This window comes from Pseudonaja textilis, chromosome 2 (assembly GCF_049901715.1).
Source record: "Pseudonaja textilis isolate UNSWEBS1 chromosome 2, rPseTex1.2, whole genome shotgun sequence".
In the NCBI taxonomy this organism is placed as follows: Eukaryota; Metazoa; Chordata; class Lepidosauria; order Squamata; family Elapidae; genus Pseudonaja; species Pseudonaja textilis.
Genome location: NC_141991.1, coordinates 226,669,700 through 226,695,242, shown reverse-complemented (window position 1 = coordinate 226,695,242; position 25,543 = coordinate 226,669,700). Strand labels below are relative to the sequence as shown.

At 36.6% G+C, this 25,543-nt stretch overlaps 1 protein-coding gene and 1 long non-coding RNA gene across 2 annotated transcripts; both read right to left on the bottom strand.

Annotated features, from left to right (window-relative positions):
- Positions 1-342: 342 nt before the first annotated feature.
- On the bottom strand, positions 343-3,210 carry LOC148127395 (uncharacterized). The gene is made up of 3 exons (XR_015742329.1): positions 3,092-3,210; positions 2,481-2,537; positions 343-463 (listed from the first exon to the last, which is right to left on the bottom strand). It is a non-coding gene; the product is annotated as an uncharacterized LOC148127395 (long non-coding RNA).
- Positions 3,211-3,501: 291 nt separating this feature from the next.
- On the bottom strand, positions 3,502-25,485 carry LOC113447452 (betaine--homocysteine S-methyltransferase 1-like). Its single transcript, XM_026717676.2, has 8 exons — positions 25,376-25,485; positions 21,419-21,551; positions 16,191-16,309; positions 14,158-14,349; positions 12,197-12,344; positions 11,600-11,782; positions 6,431-6,659; positions 3,502-4,702 (listed from the first exon to the last, which is right to left on the bottom strand). The coding sequence occupies exons 1-8, from the start codon at positions 25,409-25,411 to the stop codon at positions 4,516-4,518; spliced, it is 1,227 nt and encodes a 408-aa protein (XP_026573461.1). The 5' UTR covers positions 25,412-25,485; the 3' UTR covers positions 3,502-4,515.
- Positions 25,486-25,543: the final 58 nt, after the last annotated feature.

Here is a 25,543-nt window from a genome sequence, read left to right as displayed (position 1 = left end):
CACTGGAAGATGCTTGAAGTCCAGTGTGAAGTTTCCACGGTCTGTGTTGATTTGGGGAGCCATGTCATCTGCTGGTGTTGGTCCACTGTGCTTCATTAAGTCCAGGGTCAATGCAGCCGTCTACCAGGAGATTTTTGAGCACTTCATGCTTCCTTCTGCAGATGAGCTTTATGGGGATGCTGACTTCATTTTCCAACAGGACTTGGCACCTGCCCACATTGCCAAAAGCACCAAAGTCTGGTTCAATGATTGTGGGATTACTGTGCTTGATTGGCTAGCAAACTCGCCTGACCTGAACCCCATAGAGAATCTATAGGGCATTGCCAAGAGAAAGATAAGACACATGAGACCAAACAATGCAGAAGAGCTGAAGGCGCTATTAAAGCATCCCGGTCTTCCATAACACCTCACCAGTGCCACAGGCTGATAGTTTCCATGCCATGCCGCATTGAGGCAGTAATTGCTGCAAAAGGGGCCCAAACCAAGTACTGAGTACATATTCATGCTTATACTTTTCAGAGGTCCAATATTGTTCTATGTACAATCCTTGTTTTATTGATTGCATGTAATATTCTAATTTTCTGAGATTGTGGATTTGGGGTTTTCATGAGCTGTAAGCCATCATCATAATAATTATAACAAATCACAGCTTGAACTATCTTGCTTTGCATGTAATGAGTCTATCTCATATATTAGTTTCACCTTTTAAGTTGCATTACTGAAATAAATGAACTTTTGCACAATATTCTAATTTTTTGAGTTTCACCTGTGATACCATCTCCTCCTGCAACGAAGCATTAACAACCACTTGGTTCCAGCCATATGCCATCTCTCATGATGCCTTAACTAATCAGCAGGGTCCAGAAAATAGATGGCTTAGCTCAAAGCTGCTTGTCCACATCCTCAGGTTCAACCACCTGAAATTTCTGGATAATGGGGGCTCACTCAGACTGTCTCACGAAGTTGACTGTTATTGCCTCCGAGTTATGATTAAGAGGAAGATAATGTCATGCAGAGATGTTCCTCAACAACTATTGGATTCAAACTTAAACTAGGGAGATGTGGATATGCTCAAAAAATACTGGGGGAAGGGAATAATAAAAAAGCAAGGTTGTTATAACTGGGATAGGCAACCACAAGATGGCAGCAAAGAATTAAAGAAATGTAAGTTATCAGGATTTTTAAAACTCATACAACAGCTCTATAAGGTCATTTTCTGGCAACAATTGTATCAATCAATTCCTCCCCTAATGCTCAGGGAACCTCTTAAGTAAAAAAATGTGGCATAAGCGGATAAACGGTACAAGTGACAGTAAACTATTTTGAAATGCAGCCATTGTCTTCATGAATGCCCAGATAACTCAACACTAGTAGCAACAAATACGAATACTAAAATTAGCTGCAATATACAAAGGATTCCAAACGCATTTGCTACTGGCCCGGTTGAGACAGAATCATTTTTCTAGCGACCAACATTGATTCTGCCATTTTATACCAGAAGTTGCCAAATTCTGGACCTCAGATACAGCATACATTGAATCACCTGGAAGTTCCTGACTAGCTAATGTAATTAAGTAATTCTTAGGACAATTTTTTTTTGAAGTTATGTTAGGTTGATAAGAAGTATTAGTGTTCTTTCTTCTAGTATTTATTTCTCTTTTTACAAGATATGAAAAAAAATATTTTCCATGATGGCAGCTTTATAGGAAAACTGGTTTTGGATTCTTGTGGACAAACTGTTCAAGAATTTTTTTGGCTTCTAGTCATTTAGCACAAAGAGCTTTTGTTCTATTTTTGGAAAAGGTTGCCATAATGTGAACATTTGTTACATTTCATGAAATTGTGCAACAGTACTATAAAACATATCTTTAAATTGAAGTAGTTAAATTAAAATGCTATATTTTGTTCTGGGTTGACCAGTTTGTCCAAGGGTTATCTCTCTGTCCAAGGTATTACATTCTGAATCTTATATATTTACTGACTATCCAAGTGTGATTATTAATACATGTAATAAAGAACAAATCTGAGATTACTTGATCTTGAAAATCAGATATACAGGCTTGATTCAAAAGAAATACATATTCCCTAGCAGTTACGTTTAGGTGAGATAAAAAAAAATAAGACTATTCACTAACTCCACAAAAATGTTTTGTTGGTTCTCCCTAACTCTCTCTAAAAACTGCTGGTAAGTACTAGAAGCAATTTGCATCCAGTACTCCAATGTAAGAATCCTGTAAATTTGAGTTCCTTATGTACCATAACTTGTTATATAGTATTATGCATAATTACACACGGTATTGAATATCTATATTATTTCCTTACACATATAAAAGTATGCATTTCAATTCTTACTTTACCTGGGTTTTTTTCCGCTTATCTTTTTTTCTTCTTCACATATGCGGATTTCTTTTTAATGGAATAATTTCAGGGTTGATTAAACATTTTATGAATAAGTACAACTCATATTTGTATTTACTTACAAAGTAGGTTTCTTAGAGTCCAATCTCTGCCTCTAGTTAAATAAAGTTTCCATGAACCTGAAAAATGGTACACGAATGTTTAACTTTTAGCCTAATACTGATACTGCCCTAATTTTGAGGGATTTTTCCTCTTAGGGATATTTGGCATATTAACTTTTTATATAATTTAATGTTTTATAAAAACATATGCATGTCATGTGATAAATTGTTCACTTAAAACTTTACACACATATTTAAAATACCCAAATGTGGCAAGTTTGAGACTTTATATCATTAATTTTTCCAAGAGGCCATATGAGAAACTGGAACTGTTTTGGAGGAGGGTGCTGCCGTCCCCCGTCCTCCATTGCCACTGTCACCCAGGCCACAGGCCAGACCAGGGCCGGATGAGGCCCGTAGGCCATAAAATGCACAGGTCTATACTATATTGTTAGATTTATATAAAATAGGGAAGTATTATATTACATTCATCCTTTGTGCTAGTTTATTAGCCCTGTGCTAATTTTAAAAAGTGATATATCGTTACCAAACAGTAAGAGAAATATATCTCAGTCGAATCTGAACTTAGTAGTTCATAAGAACTATTAGAAATATATCAATAACAACACAACCTTATTTATTTCTGGAGTGATTGTTCCATTTCTTTACTGACTTGACAATTCTTTATTTTTATTTGCTAGAAACATCAAATATATTCACACTTGAGTGTCTTTGTCATGCAGGAAAAGTGTGCAAAATATACATGATGCAATGAATAAACAAGATCATCTCAAGCACTTATTGTTACAGTTACATTAGTTTGGTTGAAATAATACCCCCATTGCTAGGAGTTACAGCATTGTTCTATGTAGTGTTGTATTGCAGTGTAGTGTGAGTTACTCAATAACAGCCTTAGCAAAATAGTTAACCATGGTGTGTACTAGCAAGTACACATTTTATTTTACTTTAATCAAATCTAAATATTCTTAATTATTTTTGTCCAGAAAAGCTAAGGAAGGAACCAAACTGGCAATAAATCTTGTTTTATTAATTTTATTTGTCCATCTCAGAGTGAACTGCTTAAACTATAAACATATAATTTTAAGAACATCCAAATCAAGAAGAGTATTTGTATATCTGTCCCAAAATACAGTATAGGAATCCTTTGTCCCAGTGAGAAAACAGCACTGAAGTTTAATATGGGTCCGCTTAAATATAAAGCAAACAAGTTAATTTAAAAAAAAACATTATTGTAGGAATAAGTTTTCCTATTTGGTTTCCTGAATGGGCAACAGATATTTAATCTGTTAAGAGGATAGTTGACTGAAACATCACAGACTGAAAACATATCTGCTTTTTAAAGTATTTAGTACCTTGGTATTTTGCTAAACATTGCTCTACATAAAAGCCTCACCCCTCAAAATTATGTTACAGTAGCAACCCAGCTGAAGCTAAATTGTATCTAATCTAAAATGCACTCATACTTTGCCTGTAATCTTAAACCCAGACTTTGGGAATGAAATGTAACTGAATGCAGTGTAACTTAAAAGCACAATCTGGAGCCAGCAATTGTTATTGAAGAAATAACCGTTTTATATAATGGAATTTTCACAGGTTTCACAAGCATGACTCATCTATGGAACCCCTGGCAGAAATGGCCAAAGCTGGGTACTGGAGGGGTATGTCAGAATAATCAAGAATCTGTAGGACTGTGTTGTGCTTCTATGGAAATCTCAAACTGCAACACTGGAACCAAAGGAAAAAAGATCACAATTTGGCCTTATAGAGTTTCTAATTGCATTGAGCCAGCATAGTTTTAAAAAAAACCACTTTACTAGCTTAGCTACAGAATGTCTATCTGCTTTCTTTCAATTGGACAGTCCTATGGTATTTAATAAAATTATTTCAATAGGGTCAAAGATGAGGAATCTTTTCTGTCTGCATTACCATGTGGGAAAAAGTAGATAATGTTTGAGGTCTATGAATTACATTTGCCTGCATCATCTGTTCATTTAATAATGATTGTAATTTTAATTGCTATTAAATTGCTGCTAATTTAAGGTACAGTTTTGGATCTGAATGATTGTTTCTTGAAAAGCTCTTTCAGCTGTTGTTCAGTTGTTGCTTCTCTCTGCTGTATCAGATCGCCCTTGGTCACTTCCCAATCATCTGGCTTTGACAGTGAGGGACAAAATGGCCGACCTGAAGCAGGTAACATATTTTCCCAGTACTCTTTTCTAGCCCTAAATACAAAACAAACAAAGCCAATTAGTGGCTATAAAGAAATGTAAAATGACAGGTTTCTAATCTATTTTGTCATGACTATCAACAGTAATTATAAAAACCAAGAAACAGAGGAAACAGATCTTTGTGGTTTGTGGATGCACAGTGAACTCTAGACTGTATGAAGAGGCATGTATGAGCATAATATCCTAGAAAGAGTTCCAAATAGTAAATACCTACAGGTGAAAATAGAACCTAGACTCATAAAGTATATAAAAAGTCAGTTTGATAGTAAGAGGAAGAAAAAAAGGAAGGGGTAAGCCACTACTTGGTAAAGAAAGATAATCTTAAGAGGTGACAAGGGGAAGAAAAAGAAAGTTTCTCAGTCCCTATTTTGCTTCAAGGGGAACTGTTGAAATAGGCCTAAGCAGATCAATTATCCCATAGAGACAATCAAAAGTTAGGCAGCACCTGGCTACTATAAATGAGTTTCTAAGTCTCCAGGACCAGTAGTTACATTCACGAGATTTGAAGGAATTTGAGAATATCACCCTGGAACCCTTTTTCTGATCTGTGAGAAATCATGGTTTAGTGGCACAGGATTAAAGAGTGAAAAGGGTGAAAGAGGATCTAAATAACTATTATTTATGTTATTATGTATTATTAACTATTATTAAACATTCTGTGAGTATTTAGAAAATAATGTATTGCTTAGCAGAATATATCATGCCAATCTCCATTTTTATTGTGATCAGTTTAGCTGACCATAGGAATGTAACAGACATAGTGCAATTCTGATTTTGCAAAACATTTGATTTCCCAAGTTTCCCAAGATCCTAGCAGAGAAGATAGCAAAATATGGACTGTGTTTAGTTATGTGAATTACATCTTATGAGAACATATACAGAAGAAAGCACCCAAAAAGCAAATGGAAGAAGAGAAACTGTTGGAGGCTTGTTTAGCCTGGAGAAAAAGACTATGCAAAAACATCTTAGCTGTCTTTGAAAGGCCATCATGGGGAAAATGGGCCAAACTTGGTACAGAAGGCAAAAACAATAGTTTAAATTATAAGGAATCTTATTATAATTGGACATCTAAATAATTTTTCAACAATAAAAGATTATTATTAATAATAATAATAATAATAATAATAATAATAATAATAATAATAATAATAATAATAATAATAATAATAATAATAATAATAATATCTGCCCAATTCCCTAAGAACTCTAGTTGATTCAGTAACAGAACAAACTGGAACATGAAATACTGGACTCTCTTTTGTTAGAATAGATAGATAGAATTCTTTATTGGCCAAGTGTGATTAGGCAAACAAGGAATTTGTCTTGGTGCAAATGCTCTCAATGTACAAAAAAGAAAAGATACATTCGTCAAGAGTCAAGAATCATTCAAATCATTTAAGCATTTAAAGAGAAGCTGGGATAGTTTTTCTATGAGGCAACTCAATAATGGGTTCTAGAATAGGACAGGTGGCTGGAACAAATGATCTCAAAACTTTCAGTTTATCAATTGGATGGCAGCAGAGAGATAATATATGTTCTGGCTCTATTGGGTTTTCAATATCTGAGCTGCAAAAATCCAGGCAACCACTGGATGGCAGCAGAAAGATAATTTTAACAACCACATCATTAAGCGACAGAATTTCTGCTCCCAATTGTTGTAACTTGATGAGTAACTATATTTTAAATCAATTATTTTACTACCAAAATTAAAAGTACACTTACCTTGCTCTAACCCAGGGTTTAGTATGCATACTCAAATCACTCCCCCAGCTACCATGTTTTTCAGATGCACGGGGTAAAAAACCTTTTTCTGGGGCCAACTCCTCAGCAATTGCTCTGATATGATATGGTTCAAATCCACAGCATCCTCCAATATATCTGATCCCTAAATTGTAAGCTTCTCTGGCATATTTGTGAACATCCCATCGGGTTAAAATTCTTGGCTCCAAAGCTGTAATGATATGAATTTTTAAATATTCATTGTAATATTCAGTTAATATTATGCACGGAGCTGATAAAACTTTAGCATTATCCTCAATGTTACTTTGATCTCCATGAACCAAGTTAGGTAATCATGCATTTATTCACTCTACTTTAGCTTTTAAAAGTTTCCAGACATTGTCATGAGGGGCTCCATCTTTGGGAATAGTCTCCTGCCACAAGATTGACCTAATCTTAAAATTACTTAAAATCACTTGTAGGAGTTGTTTACTATTTACAAACAAACATTCCTTGCCACTCAGCTTTCAGTTTTTCTAAGTTTGATGCTGCAGAACATCCCCCACCCCATTTAACAGGATTTTTTTACTCTTTTCTTTTTTTTGTAAATTTTATTTGAGTTTTCACAAAGAGAAAAAAAAAATACAAATAAAACATCTTTTTTGAAAGCAGCATAATCCCGGGTTACATTTCTTCGTACAGACACAAATTCAGGTTCATGCTCATTTTTATATTCTATCCAATATCTTATTACTATTTTACATTTTCTGCATAGCTTCTCCCCTCTTTTAATTTTCTCAATTTTATTTTAATTATCTTATCTCAATTCAAATCATTGTATTTATATTTTTTGTCTGTCCTGTTTCAATTATCTATTATCTTTTCTCATTAAACAAAATTTCTCCTGTAGTTACTGATTGGAGTATGACGCCTTTATATCTTTTCCCTAAAGTTGTAACATTCAATATAATACAAAACTTCCATTCGGATTCTGCTTGGTACATTCTTAAAATACACAATGTATTCTTAAAAAAAGAAAAAAATTATAAATGTATATAATTAAAACAACATTCCATTCAAATTCAATTCTATCATTAATATTAATATTCATTAAAGTCTTAACATCTTTAACATTACTTTTCAATTAAATATCATACTTCTATGGGAACAATTATAAACTTTCCATAGTTAATTTCCCCCCCCCTTCACTTATATTTTATAAAACATTGACTAATTAAAATGTTCCCGTTCCTTCCTAATTCAATTTTCTCATTTATTTTATTTCACTTATTTTATTCACAAACATTTCACTAAATTACACTTATTTTATCCCTCATTTTAATCATACGTTGTTTCCAATTTTCTAAAGTTATTTCTATTACTAATATAACAACGCAATCTTATGTACCTTTACAGAATCCCTTTTTCAGTTAGATTTTCACCCATTATCTCTAAATAGGTCCTGTTTCTCTATATCTTGCCCCGGTCCTTTGTAACTTCTTTTCCTTTCCTTCTTCCCTCTCTTCTTCTCTCTCCCCTTTTTACCCCCTTGTCTTTCTACCTCTATTTCTCTCTTCTGTATTCCCCTTTTCTGTTGCTTTCCAGTATTATACTTATTTTTCAAATTATTTTTCTTTTCTTTGGTTGTTTTTTTAAGTCTTAAATTCTCCATTCTCTTTGCCCCCTTTCCTTTTTCTTCCCTACTTAGAATTACTTGTTCATTAAAGATAGTTTCTTCTTTGTCCCAGTCTTCTTGTTTTGCAGTCTTTTCTTGTTGTTTCTCATAGTTCCAAATCTCCATTTCTAAGAATTAAAAAACAAAGCCAAAAGAACCCTTCCCTTCTTGTGCATCTTCTTTGTACTTTTTAAGTTCCATTTTCAATTCATCCAGAAGTGGTGCCATCGTATAAATTTTTAAACAACCACCTGATTGATTTTAGTCATTCAAATATAACCAAAAATCCTAAAATAACCAAATAATCCAAATACATGCAAACTGTTTCTTTTTTGCTCTTTTTTTTCACTTTCTCTTCCTGGGGTTACTATTTAGTTGCAAAGTTTCAGTTAGAATGTATCTTTTAGAAGTCTTGTTGAAATTTTACTTTAGATTCTTTTTAATTCCAGGCAGTCTCCTCCCTCTTCCAGATCCTGCCCTTATTCTTTTTCTCTCCCTTTCTGCTTATGAAAAAAAAAGTTTTTAATGTCCAGAAATCTTTATTATCCCTTTGGCATTTTGTTTTATTTTCAGCTTAATTGCCTATTGATGTCAAAGCGAATTTTTCCGATTTCTTATTTAAGTCTCTTAGTTGTCAGTATAGGGAAGGAGAGAGAAGAAGAAAAAAAAAAAAGCCAAACCTTTCCCTTTTCACTTTCCTTCGCTGCTTCCGACTCTTCTTTGGGAGCAATGTTATTTTTTGGAAGTTTAAATTTCAGGGTACCTTGGTTGTTGCTTTTACAATTTAACCCGGTCAGCCAAAACTTTCACTTCTTATCTTCCTCCTGCACGTTCTTTTCCGGTCGAGTTCTTTTTTGTGGTGGCCATTTCTGACCACCGCTGCTACCGCCTTCGGGAAAGGGAGTAATGGCCAGCTGAGGAGGAGAGATGCGGCTTTCCTTGATCCTGCTGGTGGTCTCCCACCTCTTCACCACCTCTACGGGGTGGCTTAGCCCCGAAACCAGCCGGCTCGGGGCGCTCCAGCGGCGAGCCCAGACAGAAACTGCACACGATCGCGGATTTCTGTCTGTCGCCGAAGCCCTTCAAACCGGAAGTCCTGGATTTTTGTACTCTTTTCATCAATCCCCATATTTATTAAATACAGGCCCAACCCCAGGGAAAATGCAAAAATACTTTAACTGGAAGAGTTGTGGGAACAGCTACTTGAACCATTTTCTGCCCTTGGGCAAATTCAAATAATGTAAAGTCCCTCATTTTCCCCTACTATCATCCCGAGCAAGCAGCAGAATACAGTATAGGGACAGACATAAATCTTTCCAAAGTCTGCTTCCAATTGATAGATCCAATTCCATTCATTTTGACACACTCTCTCAGGTATGAATTACATGCAACTCCAATGTAATTTGTTCTCTGGATTTTTAAACAAAATAATAACATGTAGTGAAAAAAGTAGCAATTTTAATGCAGAATAGATATGGAGCAATTTCAAAGAGCTCAGCTTCAGTCTCACTTAAATCATTGCACTTGAAACTTCACTTTAAAAGAAAAACATGTTTCAGGAAGGTGAATCAAGGAAAGGGTTGGAAGACAAAAAACAGATATATCATGTGTTTGTTGAACTTTTTCAGAGTGTTCACAAGGAACAGCTGTTACTCTAATTTTATAGATTAGTATAAGAAATCCAAAGATAGAAAATGCTTTAAACTGAACCTCAGTTTAGTTTAGAATCTCAGTACTTTAGTTTAGAACAGGGGTTTCAAACTCCAAGGCCCGGGGGCTGATCCTCCCTGCGGGGTGCTTAGGTCTGGCCCATGGGGCTGCTCTGGAAATCCAGCCTGCAGTGCTTCTGCCATGAAAACAGGCTCCCGAGCTCCATTTTCAGCTGCCACAGTGGCCTCCTGCAACTCTCTGCCAGGGAAAATGGAGCCGGGGAGCCCATTTTCACTGGCAGAGCACTCAGGCCACCACAGGCATCCTCAACATGAGTGACATCAAGCTGGTCACACCCACCTGCCCCCCAAGGTCAAACAACACTGATGCGGCCCTCAATGAAATTGAGTTTGACACTCCTGGTTTAGAACCTCAATAGACTACCATTCTTGCTTACATCTTTTGGAATAGATGAAAGTCTTGAAAATCAAAGCACTATACCAGAAATTGCTTGATAGTGCCAATACTGTCAAACAGGACTAGCCTAGATGGGTCTCTATAACAAGAATAAATCCTTACAGTCAAAATCTTTCAAAAAGATATGACAAAGAACAGTTTTTGCTTGCTTGATTTGCTTCCTTTACTTACCTAGTTTCTGTCTTTGGGGGTTTTTTTTGGGGGGGGGGATATTATTGGTTTGATAAAATATTTAAATATGAAATTCACATAAATAGCAATAGCACTTACTTATATACCACTTTATAGTGCTTTACAGAGCTCTCTAAGGGGCTTAAGGGGACCCAACAATTTGGCTCCTCATTTTACCCACCTCGGAAGGATGGAAGGCTGAGTCAGCCATGAGCCTGGTAGGATCTGAACTGCCAAATTGTAGGCAGCTGGCTGCAGAAGTAGCTTGCAGTACTGCACTCTAACCACTGCGCTAAAGAGTCTCCTTATCTTTGAATTTGGGATATTTAAATGGAATTGTCTAAATCCCAGTGCCAACTAATTTTTTCTATTCCTATTTTTTCCATTGTAGTTCTGGGGAGTCCTAGTCTAGAGGCATAGAACCAAAGAGCATTTCTGGATTCTGAAATGTTTCCTCATGATGCATCTTTTTTACTCTATTTTTTGAGAGGAAATAAATATTGTGCTCCAGTCAGTTCCATTTCACAGGGTCTTTTGTTTCCATAATATTTTCTATAAGCATTTCTCTTAAGTAATTTTTAAAACTTGGTCTGCCCTATTACGTTCAACCCAAGCTTTCTCCAGTATGGTGTCTTTTGAATATTTTGGTTTTCAATTCAAATCATGCTTAGGTGAATATCTAAAAATATAAATCAACTGAGTACACATCCTTGAGTGAACAGCATCTTCACTTCTATTTTCCTAATCAGTAATTTTTCCAGTTAGAATTGACTATTCTCTCTTTATAGGGATAATCACAGAACTTTCTGCATTATATTTTGTGAAATAAAAAATAACTAGATTACAGTTTACTACTTGTATTTCAGGATACAACAGTTTTATTATTTAAAAGGAAGACAAACATATTTTAATGTACCTGTGTCTGTTCCAGTTAAAGTATCTGTGAAGAAATCATCACAATCTAATCTATATTATACATCCTTGTACCTTAGGTTACACTCTTGAAAAATTTCTTTATTTTGGTTTAAGTTATCAAATAACCTGCATTTTAAGCGTAGATTTCATTTTAGACCAACCGTATGCAAGTCTTTTCTAAAATTATGTGTGCAGTTTTAATCCCAGCATGTATCTGATTTTAATCTTTTTGCACTATTTTTCTCCTACCTTAATAACTATAAAAAAGAGCAATGTAATCTTACCAAAAGGAAACTCTGGTAGATCAATAAAACCCTGCTTCCCACAATCAGGGGTATGAAAAGCAAGTGGCTGTGACATCAGGTGTGCTTTTAGTTTTGCAGTTGCCAAACCTTCCTTCATGAGTTTTATAGTTCTAAGACAAGTAGCTGGATCAAAGTGGCAGTTTACTCCAACAATAGAAGCCCCTAAGAAACAAGAAGTGACATTTTCTGTAATATTTTTTAGGGTCAAGATTTTTAAAGATAATGCTCAGGATTCACCTCTTTTAATCTTTTGTAAAACTAACTGCATTTTAAAGATGTTTGAATGGAATCACCTTAAAAATGGTGAGAAGCTATATTTTTGTTGTGATGAAAATCACTAAAAAGCCAAAAAAAGAGAGAGAGAGAGACAGAGACAGAGAGAAGCACAATACCTTTCTTTAACTCTTTTAAATCTTAGATAGGAATATCAGAACTTAGGCTACCTTGGAAAGTATCCCTGAAGGCAACAACAAATTGCTTCTTCTATATTATTGCCAATAAAATTATATGGACACATCCATGACATTGCCAGGAATGAAGTTTGAATCAAAATTGATAATGAAAGTAACATCTTACCAGCATTAACTAGTCGAACAGCACATTCTCCTGGTGGTACACCATCCATGTCTCCTTCTGGGCCAATGCATAGAGTAACTGCAACTGGCAACCCAGATTCTTTTAAAGTTTCAACTGCCCATGTGGCTTCTTCAACATGTTCAAAATACTAGCAACAATTTACAAAAAGAATTTAGAAAACAAGTTGAGGAACATTTGTTTTTAAAAAATGCAATATGTTAAGATAAAAATAAGAAGCCAAGTTGTTTCTAAAGACTAGTTCCAGATATTTACTTGACTTATGATCACAATTGAGCCAGGGTGGGATGCTACCAGTTCTGCCTGGTTCTATAGAACTGATAGCTCAAGAGCAGCAGACACCGAACCGGTTCTGTTTGTTGCTGTTTGGCCCACCCGCCTGCCCGGGCTCTTACCTGTGCTTTATTTCCTGCTTTTTCAACCTCAGCTGCTTTGCACGGCACAGCTGAGGTTGAAAAAGCAGGGAAAAAGAGGCTTTTCAAATGCTGCGCACCTGCGTGCATCGCTTTTCAGCTGTCCAAGTGGCACAGCTTAAGGTTCTTTTACACACACGTGCAGCGTGTACGTAGTCACCAAACTGGTAGTAACACCAGTTAAATCCCACCCCTGAACTGAGCCCAAAATTTCCACTGCTAAGCGAGGCAGTTGTTAAGTCAGTTTTGCCCCATGTTATAAAACATTTCTTGCCACAGGTGTTAAATCAGGGGTGGGCAACTATGGCCCTTTTATGAATTATGGACTTCAACTCCCAGAATTCCTGAGCAAGCCATGCTAGCTCAGGAATTTTGGGAGTTGAAGTCCACAAGTCATAAAGGGGCCATAGTTGCCCACCTCTGTGTTAAATGAATCACCGTAGCTGATAAAGTTAGTAACACGTTTGTAAAGTGAATCTGGCTTCCCCACTGACTTTGGCAGAAAGGCGCAAAAGATGATCACATGACCCCAGGACACTGCAATTGGATCATAAATATGAGCCAGGGGCCAAGTGTCCAAATTTTGATCACGTGACCATGGGGATACTGCAATGGTCGTAAGTGTAAAAAACAGTCATAAGTCACTTTTCATAGTTGTAAGGAAGGGATACCACTACTAGGGTCTATGACAATTCGCCGTGGCCAGCTTGCCAAGACCAACCTGCCACAGCCAACTAACCACGGACAACTCACCATGGCCATCTTGCCACAGGACAACTTGCTGAGGGAAAAGAGTTACACTAATATCAAAGAAATGATGGAGTAGAATCATTAAAGGATGCAAAAGGAGACAGAATGAAATGTGAATAAAAAAAATAGAATAATTTTTATTTATTTTAAAAAGAATTGTTAAATTGTCCCACAATTGTCTTGTAGTGAGTTTGCCATGGCAAGTTCGCCCACTGCAAGTTGGTTGGAATGAGTTTGCCACATCAAGTCAGCTGTGGATGAGTTTGCCACATCAAGTTGTCCCATTCCCACCTATACTACCAAAGGTATCTTTAACCATATAGTAACTTACTTTAAATCTTAGAATAGTGAATTTTCTTAATTTAGTGTGAGAACTTTCCAAGTGCTTCAATTCAATGCTTTTGTCTGAGGCCTGGGTTATTATTCCAAAGGAAGGATATAAATATATCCATATATGTATATGGTTTCATGTGTCTGTGTATCATATTATCAAGAAAGGTCTTGGAATTTGAAGTACAACTGAGGTAGAATATAATTCAACTAGGAGATGAACACAGATTTTGCACAAATTAAAGCTTTCTTGTGCAATAAAGCTTTGCCAAGTCTCTGCCTCACTGCAGTCCCATTTGCCTCTTCTGTCCTTATGTCATTAAGAGTAAAAATAAAATAAAGATACTAACAGATTCTGATGCTCCAAAGCATTGATATTTCCATTATAAAGCAACAAAGTCTTTGTCCCCAGATAAGCAATACTTGTAATTTGTCAGTGAATTTATTTACCTCTGCAATCAGGAAGTCCACCTCTTTTTTGATAAAAACTTGCAACTGCTTTCGAAAGATCGTTTTTACTTCAGTTTTACTCTTGCAGCTTAAGTATGAAGGTGTTTGACTAACACCTCCAGCCACCAAAGCATCACCTTCTTGAGCAACTTCTTTTGCAATGTCACAAGCAGCTTCATTTATTTTTTGGCCCTAATGGTATAAAAAGATTAAAGTGTGAATTTTTATTATCATTACTTAAATGTGCATGCTGCCCAACTCCTAGTGACTGTTAGTGGTTTACAAGTGATTAAAAACATGGAAACAAGGCATTAACAACAAGAAACAAAAAAAGAGTAGATGGCAGAATGACAAACCTGATGGAAACGAAAAACAACCTAGATTAAAAGAAGGCTTCAGTTATCCTTATCAAAGGCCTGAGTAAAGAACTTAGTCTTCAGGCCTCTTCAAAACAGGGTATTAAATAATATACATAATATTATACGAAAAAAATTAAAATGACCTATATTATACAGTTAAAGTATTGTGCATTTTATCAGTCAGCAATTCCACAAAGCAAGCAATGGTTGTCAAGTGTTAACTGGCATACTTTTGATTTATACATGAGAATGGAGCAACACTTCGATCATTTCCAGTTGCAGTAGCCTACAGAAATACAGTATATACAGTATTGGAGAAGTGCAGATTACCCTTTAAACTTGACCTTTGTCCAATCTGATTAATTACACCTAACCAAGGGAAACCGATCAAAAGGATACAGAAATTGTGGAAGCCTTATTAAGAGAGATGACTCTGACCAATTTAATGTACATAGTAGTAATAGCCCATTTTGGGGTAAGGAGTTTGAGCCAGGGATGGCAGATCAGCATGTGTCCAGACTAGACCTGGACATTTTATGGCCTGCAGGCTACATCTGGATCTTTGCTTGTCCCTGTCCAGAATGTGCAGGTAATGAGGGGCACAATCTCTGAAGGCAGCATTCCACTCCCTGATGGTCCTGGCCCCATCCCTGCATCACATGCAGGCCCCTCATCCAAGTCCTCACTCTCCGAGACCTGCTGCCGGCGAACCACAACACAGTGATGTGATCCCAATTTGGGTACCTGGCAACTGGCATGCATTTACGAGCATTGCAGTGTTCTGTGGTCATTTGATTGCCATTTGTTGCCTTCAAAAGGGAGCTTCCAACAAGCAAAGTCAGTGGGGGGGAACCAGATTCATTTAACAACTATGTGGTTTGTGTAATGACCAAAGTGGCTCACTGAATGACCATGACAAAAAGGTCAGAAAATTGGGTATGGTTTATTTAACAACTGCATTGCTTAGAGATGAACATTCTGGTTCCAACTGTGGTCTTGAGGATTACCTGAATACTTTTGCTTCAACTGTAGCAACACAAAAGTATCAAGATTAAATATACATTTTTGTTGTGGTTCGCCTGCAGCAGTCTCGGAGAGCGAAGACTCGGATGATGCAGGGATGGGGCCAGGAATATCAGAGAATGGGGTGTTGCCTTCGGAGCTTGTGGAGGTTGGCAGCAGTGATGCAGAGAACCCCGAGGAGCCTATTCCCAGTGTGCATGCACGTAGGACTGCTTGAAGGAAAAAGCAGCCGCAGCAGCACAGGCGACTTGGGAGTAAGGCTGCAAGGTGATGGCTCCTCCCTTAAGGGATAAAAGCCAGTCCTCAGATGTGGGATTCTTTGCAGGAAGCAAAGAAATTCTTGCACTTCAAGTCTTGTGGAAGTTCGGACTATCCTGGTTTGTGTTTGGAGACTTTTGGTTTTGATTATTTCCTTGCAATTTAATCTACTGTTCTTGGCAGCCTTGCACAACCTTGGCAAGGCTTGTTCTTATCTGGGACAATTAGTTTTTAATAGCGTTTTACTATGAATGAACACAATTCACAGAGAAGCATTAAAAAAGTTTTGCTTTCATCTCTTGTGTTTGCTTTGAATGAGGCTTGGACAGAACAATTTTTAAAACTCTGCTTACTTGTCAAAATTACTAATAAAAAGTGGTTGAAACTACTTACAGAAAATGTATCAGCTGCATAGTTTCCTCTGTTCTCTAATTTATCATCACTGGCATAAAAGCTGAATGTCTGTAAAACGTTTGCTCCAGCCCTGAGGAATTCTCGATGAAGCTGACGAACTACCAAATATTGAAGCAAAGTCAAGAGTTAATCATACTGTTAGCACTGTACAAATATATTGCCTCTATGATTCTACAGATGAAACTCGAAAAATTAGAATATCGTGCAAAAGTTCATTTATTTCAGTAATGCAACTTAAAAGGTGAAACTAATATATGAGATAGACTCATTATATGCAAAGCAAGATAGTTCAAGCCATGATGTGTCATAATTGTGATGATTATGGCTTACAGCTCATGAAAACCCCAAATCCACAATCTCAGAAAATTAGAATATTGTGAAAAGACTCAATATTCTAGGCTCAAAGTGTCCCACTCTAATCAGCTAATTAAGCCATAACACCTGCAAAGGGTTCCTGAGCCTTTAAATGGTCTCTCAGTCTGGCTCAGTAGGAATCACAATCATGGGAAAGACTGCTGACCTGACAGTTGTGCAGAAAACCATCATTGACTCCCTCCATAAGGAGGGAAAGCCTTTTGGATGTTCCCAAAGTGCTGTATCAAAGCACATTAATAGAAAGTTATGTGGAAGGGGAAAGTGTGGAAGAAAAAGGTGCACAAGCAGCAGGGATGACCACAGCCTGGAGAGGATTATCAGGAAAAGGTCATTAAAAAGTGTTGGGGAGACTTTCCTAAGGAGTGAACTGAGGATGGAGTCAGTGCATCAAGAGCCATCACACATAGACGGATCCTGGACATGGGCTTCAAATGCTGTATTCCTCTTGTCAAGCTGCTCCTGAACAACAAACATCAGAAGCATCTTATCTGGGCTAAAGAAAAACAGAACTGGTCTGTTGCTCAGTGGCCCAAAGTCCTCTTTTCTGATGAGAGCAACTTTTGCATGTCATTTGGAAACCAAGGACCCAGAGTCTGGAGGAAGAATGGAGAGGCACACACTGGAAGATGCTTGAAGTCCAGTGTGAAGTTTCCACGGTCTGTGTTGATTTGGGGAGCCATGTCATCTGCTGGTGTTGGTCCACTGTGCTTCATTAAGTCCAGGGTCAACGCAGCCGTCTACCAGGAGATTTTGGAGCACTTCATGCTTCCTTCCGCAGATTAGCTTTATGGAGATGCTGACTTCATTTTCCAGCAGGACTTGGCACCTGCCCACACTGCCAAAAGCACCAAAACCTGGTTCAATGACCGTGGGATTACTGTGCTTGACTGGCCAGCAAACTCGCCTGACCTGAACCCCATAGGGAATCTATAGGACATTGCCAAGAGAAAGATGAGACACATGAGACCGAACAATGCAAAAGAGCTGAAGGCCGCTATTGAAGCATCCTGGTCTTTCATAACACCTCAGCAGTGCCACAGGCTGATAGCTTCCAAGCCACGCCGCATTGAGGCAGTAATTGCTGCAAAAGGGGCCCAAACCAAGTACTGAGTACATATGCATATGTATACTTTTCAGAGGTCCGATATTGTTCTCTGTACAATCCTTGTTTTATTGATTGCATGTAATATTCTAATTTTGAGATTGTGGATTTGGGGTTTTCATGAGCTGCAAGCCATAATCATCACAATTATGACAAATCATGGCTTGAACTATCTTGCTTTGCATGTAATGAGTCTATCTCATATATTAGTTTCACCTTTTAAGTTGCATTACTGAAATAAATGAACTTTTGCATGATATTCTAATTTTTCGAGTTTCATCTATATGTATCTATCTTGTTTCATCTATCTCGTTTTGTGTTTGAAGTGTCTTGAGTTAATTTTTTAAAATGACTCGACATTTTTCTGTAACCATAGTTAGAAAGTCATAATTGACTTGTTTAGAAAAACTATTACTTTAGCTCAAAGAAATCCTGCACATCACAGCTTGTAAATGGTACATGAAGAATTATTAATTAAATTATTCCACATGCAGATCCCTACAGATAAACAAGACATTTAAATTAGGAGGAACGCTAGGCTCACTTCACAGATGTTGATTTGGGCAAACAATGTTTCTAACTTTCTTTTCCCTGCTTGAAAAAACAGTAAAAGTTAGCTATAGATAAGAACAGGAAATATAAATAGAACTATTTTCAGTAGTACATACAGAATGTGGTGAACGGTGTTTACCTAATTCATTATGATTGAATAACTGAAAGAAGTTAAGCAAAATATGGTTATGTCTTTAGCAAATGAAATTTGAAGCCTTACTAATACAGATAATCCTTGACTTACAATCACAACTGAGCCCCGGCTTTATGTTGCTGAGAAATTTGTTAAGTGAGTTTTGTTCTATTTTATGACTTTTCTGTCCACATTTTTTTTAGTGAATCACTGCAGTTGTTAAATTAGTAACATGTTGTTACGTGAATCTGGCTTCCTCATTGACTGTGCTTGTCAGAAGGTTGCAAAAGATGTTCACATACTGCAACCACCATAAATATGAATCAGTTGTCAAGCAGCTGAATGTAAATCACATGACCATGGGGATGCTACAGCAGTCATAAGTATGAAAAATGGTCGTAAGTCACTTTTTTCACTGTTGTAGCTTTGAATTGTCACTAAATGAACTGTTGTCAATTGAGGACTACCTGTAACTAATTTTATCTGGACTGGAGCAATATGTTTATTCTACAACTGGGTCACTAGCCAATTCCAAATATTTGATTTAGAATTTAGAATAGACTAGAGCTGGGAACTTCCGGTTTGAGCTTCTTCAGCGACAGACTGAAACATCGTCTCTGCGAGGCTTCAATCCGTGCTCCCTGCTGGAACGCCCCGAGCCAGCTGGTTTCGGGGCTAAGCCACCCCGTAGAGATGGTGAAGAACGGGTAGATTGCCTGCAGGGTTGAGGAGAGCTGCATCTCTCCTCTCCAGCTGGCCATTACTCCCTTTCCCGATGGCGGTTGCAGCAGTGATCCGAAATGGCCACCACAAAGAAGAACTCGACCGGAAAAGAATGTGCAGGAGGAAGATAAGAAGAGAAAGTTTTGGTTGAGCGGGTCAAACAGCAAATGCAACAAATAAGGTACCCTGGAATTGAAACTATAAAAAACAATAACATTGTTCCCTAAGAAGATTTTTAAGCTGCAAAGGAGAGAGAAAAGGGAAAAGATTTGGTTTTTTTCTCTCCTTTTCCTATACTGACAGCTAAGAGACTTAAGTAAGAAATTGGAAAAAAATCCACTTTGACATCAATAGGCATTTAATGCTGAAAATAGAAAGTCAAAGGGATAATAAAGATTTCTGGATAATTAAAAGCTTTTGAAAACAGGAAAGGAGAGAAAAAGAATAAAAGGGCAGGATCTGGAAGGGAGGAGACTGCCTGGAATTAAAAAAGAACTTACAGCAAAATCTCAACAAGACTTCCAAAAGATACATTCTAACTGAAATATCGCAACAAAAACCCCAGGAAGAGAAAGTCAAAAAAGAAATAAGAAGATATAACTCGGGACTATCTGGATTACTTGATGATTTCTGGATTCTTGGTTATTGTTTTGAATGACTAAAATCAATCGGGTGGTTGTTTAAAACTGTTTAAAATGGCTCCACTTTTAGAAGAATTGAAAGTGGAACTTAAAAAGTACAAAGAAGATGCACAAGAAGGGAGAGATTCTTTTGGCTTCGTATTTCAGTTTTTAGAAATGGAGATTTGGAATTATGAGAAACAACAAGAAATGTCTGCAGAACAAGAAGTTTGCGACAAAGGAGAAGCCATCTTTAATGAACAAGTAATCTTAGGTGGGGGAAAAAAGGAAAAGGGGGAAAGAGAACGGAAAGTTTAAGACTGGGAAAAATAACCCAAAAAAAGAATAGATTGAAAAATAAGTATAAAACCAGAAAGCCATAGAAGAGGGAAATGCAGAAGAGAGAATTAGGACTAGAGAGACAAGGGGGTAAAAAGGGGAGGAAAAAGATGAGAGGGAAGAAAGAAAGGAAAAGAAGTCATAAAGGACAGAAACAAAATAGAGAGAAACAGGGCCTATTTAGAGATAAGGGGTGAAAATTTAATGGAAAAAGGGATTCTGCAAAGGTATATAAGATAGTATGGTTATATTAGAAACAGAAATAATTTTAGAAAATATGAAACAATGTATGAGTAAAATGTCTGATAAAATAGCTATCATAATTCAGTGGAATGCTTGTCAATAAATAAATGTAACAAAAGGTATATTTAATGATTTATAAAACATGTGAAGAGAAATAGGGGAAAAATTAATTATGGAGATTATATGTGTTTTTAAGAAAGTATGATATTTAATTGAAAAGAAGTGTTAAAGATGTTAAGATTTTAATGATTATTAATGATAGAACTGAACTGGAATGGAATGAGAGTTTATAATTACATATATTTACAATCTTTCTTTTTTTTAAAGAATATAGTGTGTATTATAAGAATGTGCCAAGCAGAATTCAATTGGAAGTTATGTATTATGTATTATATTGAAGGTCATAAACTTAAGGTATATATTGAAGTTTAAATAAGAGTTGAATGGATGTAATTTAAAGATATAAAGGTGTCATACTCCAATTAGTAACTACAGGAGAAAATTTGTTTAATGAGAAAAGATAATTTGAAATTGAAACAGAACAGACAAAAGTATAAATATAATGATTTGAATTGAGATGAGATAATCAAAATAAAATTGGGAAATTAAAAGAGGGGAAAAAGTATATAGAAAATGTAAAATAGTATAAGATATGGAATAGAATACAAAAAGGAGCATTAAATTGAGTTTTGTGTCTGTATAAAGAAGTTCAACCCGGGACCATGCTATTTTCAAAAAAGATGTTTTACTTGTATTTTTTATGTTTGAAAACCCAAATAAAACTTTTTTTTTTTTTAAAAAGAATAGACTAGGTCTTCTAATCCAGCCCCCTGCTCAAGCAGGAGAACCGATACAATCTCAGACAAGTGACCATCCAGTCTCTTCTTAAAAAACCTCCAGTGATGGAACACCCACAATTTCTAAAGGCAAGCTGTTTCACTGGTTAATTGTGCTTACTGTTAGAAAGTTTCTCTTTTAATTCCAGATTGCTTCTCTCTTTGATTAGTTTCCAACCATAATTTCTTGTCCTGTCCTCTGGTGCTTTGGAGAATAATTTGATCCCCTCTTCTTTGTGGCAGCCCCTCAAATTTAATTTGATGAATACATAAATATACATTACCTGCTTCAGGGTTTTCCACTGTAGCTTCTGGAGTCCAAGGTCCAGCTTTTACATAACCTCTCTTTTCAAGAGCAATGACAAATCCTCCATCACCAATCACAATTTCTCCAGCATCTAGCCGTTCTAAAATACCCTAAAATGACAATAATGTTTCCTGTAAACTTTAAAAAGAATGTGAACCTGATGGTAGCACTGAAGTATAGGTAGCCATCGTTTAACAAATATTTGAAGTTATGATTGACTTTTCAAAGGAAGCAGATTTGAAAGAAAGAATCTGCTTTGCTGAGTTACTCCACAAAATGCAAAAGTGTTTCCTCCTTGTACTGGATAGAAAAGCCTGAATTTTGTAACCTGATGTGGGTCTGCTGACGATGAAGTTATTTTGTCCAGTATTAGCTCAGGTTTCACAATATGTGGCTCCTTCTCAGCCTCCTGAATTTTGCGCATCTTCAGAAGGTAAACAATGAATTTTGAGTGGTGGAAGAGGACTGTTTGGAATATTGTGGGGGGGCAGAGTAGGCCCGGTGCTTTGGGGCACTGGGCTTACTCTAGTATGTGGGGGGTGGAATAGACAGGTGGGCATGCAGCGGCAGCTCCCCAAATGTAAGAATTCTACGTTAAGGGCAAATCATTGGATGGCTAATACAAAGCTTTTGGGGTGGGGGTTTGTTTGAACAATTATTATTGATCTGTCATACCTCCAGGATTACCTGTATAATCATAAGCCAAGGACTACCTGTATTATCAAACAATAGTATACATTTGCTATATAGACAAACTAATTCATATACAGTAGTAACTATAAGATGAAAGCCAATTTAGTATAGCAGTTTAAGCTGTTTGCCTAGAAACAAGGAGACTGTGAATTCTAGTCCCACCTTGGCCATGAAAAACAAACTGGGTGACGTTCAGCCAGTCACAGCCCAATGCACCTCATAGCAATAGCAATAGCACTTACATTTATATACTGTTTCACAGTGCTTTTACAGCCCACTCTAAGCAATTTCAGAGTCAGCATATTGTCCCCAACAATCTGGGTCCTCATTTTACCCATCTTGGAAGGCAGGCAGCTGGCAGTCAGCAGAAGTAGCCTGCAGTACTGCATTCTAACCACTGCACCACTGTGGCTCATAGAGTTATTACAATAGGGAAAATAGGAAGAGGGTGCATTGCCACTTTGAGTTGTATGTTTTAAAAAAGGCAGGATAAAAATCTAAAGAAACTCATATTCCTTTCCAACCAGTTCTTGGATTATTATCACCAAAGCAGAGGTTATCAGATACTAATAATTATTAAGTATTAACATTCAATATTCTAACATATTTAGCATTTTTATGAACAAGCTTGTTAAATAGAAATATCTGCTAGTATCTTTCCAACATATCCATTCAAATCTCTCTTTATGCTTCAGCCACCTATTGGGTATCAACTGCTATGAGCATAGTTGCCAACTGTATACTCTTTATATATTATTTATCCCCTTCAGTGTGTGGGTACAAAAACATTTTTGGAAGAGTAAATTACTACTATTCTATAGCAAAAACTAAAGGAGTTATAGGAAAATTGTCTTCTTAATGTAAACTTTGTACTCTATTTTGCAATACACAATTCCAGAATATTTAGGGAAGACTTTAACAGCCAACACATGCAGTCAAAATTTAAATTTCTTCTGGACTTAAAACCACTGTAGTGTTCAGTGTGACTATAAGAAATGATTACTACGTCTGCAAAAATGTAATGGTGGAATTAGATATAAAAGAAAGTGGAATCAGACTGCAAAGAACTGATTACATGCTTTCAGAGTTTATCCTAACTATGGTAGTTTAAAGTGCTATCGCCTTCTTAACCAAAGAAAGTGGGTGGGTACAGAATAACTGACTAATAGGATTACTGGAACTCTGGTAAGTGTTAACTTGTATTTTAGTTATAATACAAGATTCTTGGAATTTTCCCAGTCAGAATTTGAGTTACTGTCCCAGAACAAACATACACTACCCTGCACAAACTAACTTACTTCCCCCTTCTGCCAAACATTGTGAGTTATCATTCTAAAGAAACACTTTCTTTTGTGTGCAGAAAGAGACCAGAACAGATGGGATTGTTTACAGGTTTTCTTTAACTAAATGTAAAAAGACAGAGGAATTTATTCAAAGCTATATACTGAATCGGACAAGGGTACATGCAGATAGATAATGAATGTCTACACTACAGCAGGAATCCCCAACTCTAGTATGTGGACCAGCACTGGGCCGTGGCATGCCAGAAACTGGTCTGCACAAACAAGCGCAGCCTCATCCATGGCATACAGGCAACATGCAAAGCCACGCCTCCTCCAGTATATGGAAAAACATCTCTCCATGGAACTGGTCCCTGGTACTCAAAAGTTTGGAGGCCACTGCTCTACAGCAATGGATTTCAGCTAGGGGTGTTTTTCAACTCTTCCTGAAGATGCTAGGAATGGAGTATAAAATCTACTAAGAGCAAAATTACCATGACCATTAGTAGGCTGAAATTGCTTCTTGGTGTTTTTCCTACCCTTCAGTCAGAGAAGTATCTGGTCTACTTTTTGAAGTTATATTTTCCTAAAAAGTTTTATATTCAATTATTCTCAAAAAAAGTGACAAAATACCATTGAGAGTATTTAGCCCTCCATATCATACTCATAAGGTACGACAGCTGTCCTGTTAACTTTTCATAACTGCAGAAATTTGTTGTTTACTATCAGACTCAATTGTTCTTGCATGTTTCTTTCCCCCTACACACACTTTTTAGCTTTTTTCCAGAAGATTACTTGATCAAACTTATAAAACTCTGATTTCCAAATGAAAACAGTATGAATTGGATCTCACCCTAACACCATGGAAATACATTAATCAAAAATTGACCAAATAATTTCAATTATATATGGTTAAATTAACTATTCTGATGAAGTAAGAATCACATGGAAAATTTGTAAAGCACCAGGATTTCTCATGAAGAATCTCTTAATTAATGCTAATTGGTTAACCCTCTGGTTTTATTAACTTTCAACTTATATGAATTTTACTGATGATTCCTAAAACACTTTAAAATTTGGTTCTTTGTAATATTAAAAAGTAGCACTGATTATATCAAATAATCCTCCTAGGTTTTCTTCAGTTACTTTCATTTAAATTTATCACTTCACAAATATTAATCATCTATTATCAGAGTCAGTTCTGTCCTTAGCTCAGACAGTATAACTTTTCTTTTTATAAGTTCTACTCATAATAGAAAAGCATTAGTTTTTATTTATATGTTGTGTGCAATTTTAAAGCAATGCATCTCCTCTCTAAAAGGATAAAAAATCCAATTTTTGCATGTACTTCGTATATGGAAATTGTGACTCAGCTTTCAGTCTTGACTGAACCAGCTTTATCCAGAATCCTGATTGTCCCAGAATGGGGCTACTATGTCATTACATTATATGTCTGTGGATGCATAAGTTAGAACTATGGAAAGTGTTGTATAACTATCTTTTCCCAAATGCAGGGAATACAATTGGGCAGCTATTTCTGCCATCAATTAAATCAGCCCACATTAACTTCTATAAATATTATACAAGAAAACATTGTATGCATCACAAAATAAAGAATAAAAAAATAATAATCGGAATAAGGAATATCAGAACAAGGTTTGTGTTCCCTGGTTATTTTACACAACGGATCTAACCATAGCAGTAAAACTTGCAGTAAAAAAGCCAAGTGAGAAAAGATAGTTGGCATTCATTTCTCTCAACTCGTGTTTGGTACTTTCCCCTTCTAACCATTCCTCGCCATCGCTTCTACTCTTCTAATTCCAAGAAGTTTGCAAGAGTAGTACTCCCAATGAGTACTTTAATAGGCAACCTCGCCAACAAGAGGGGCCCTTTCCTTGTATTTCGCTCCCTGCAAAAGAGAATAGAGAAACGCGTCCCGAAAGGCCACTTGTTCTTTTTACCTTCTTTGCTTTAGAGCTCCCTCCAATAGGTGCCATGACGAAATATTCCCGCTGGCCGCACTTCTCCTCGTCCGCCACCGGGTCCCAACTCTCCTTTAACAAAGCAGGGTAAGCACAACCCGCCGACCTCGCATTTTATAGGCTGGAGTCTGAGGTGGGCGGATTCGG

Coding starts and splice junctions, on each gene's coding strand:
- LOC113447452 (XM_026717676.2), bottom strand. CDS start 25,411: ATGGCACCTATTGGAGGGAGCTCTAAAGCAAAGAAG. Junction 21,552..25,375: donor GGAGCTCTAAAGCAAAGAAG/GTAAAAAGAACA, acceptor TTGTCATTTTAG/GGTATTTTAGAACGGCTAGA. Junction 14,350..16,190: donor ATGCAGCTGATACATTTTCT/GTAAGTAGTTTC, acceptor TTATACCATTAG/GGCCAAAAAATAAATGAAGC.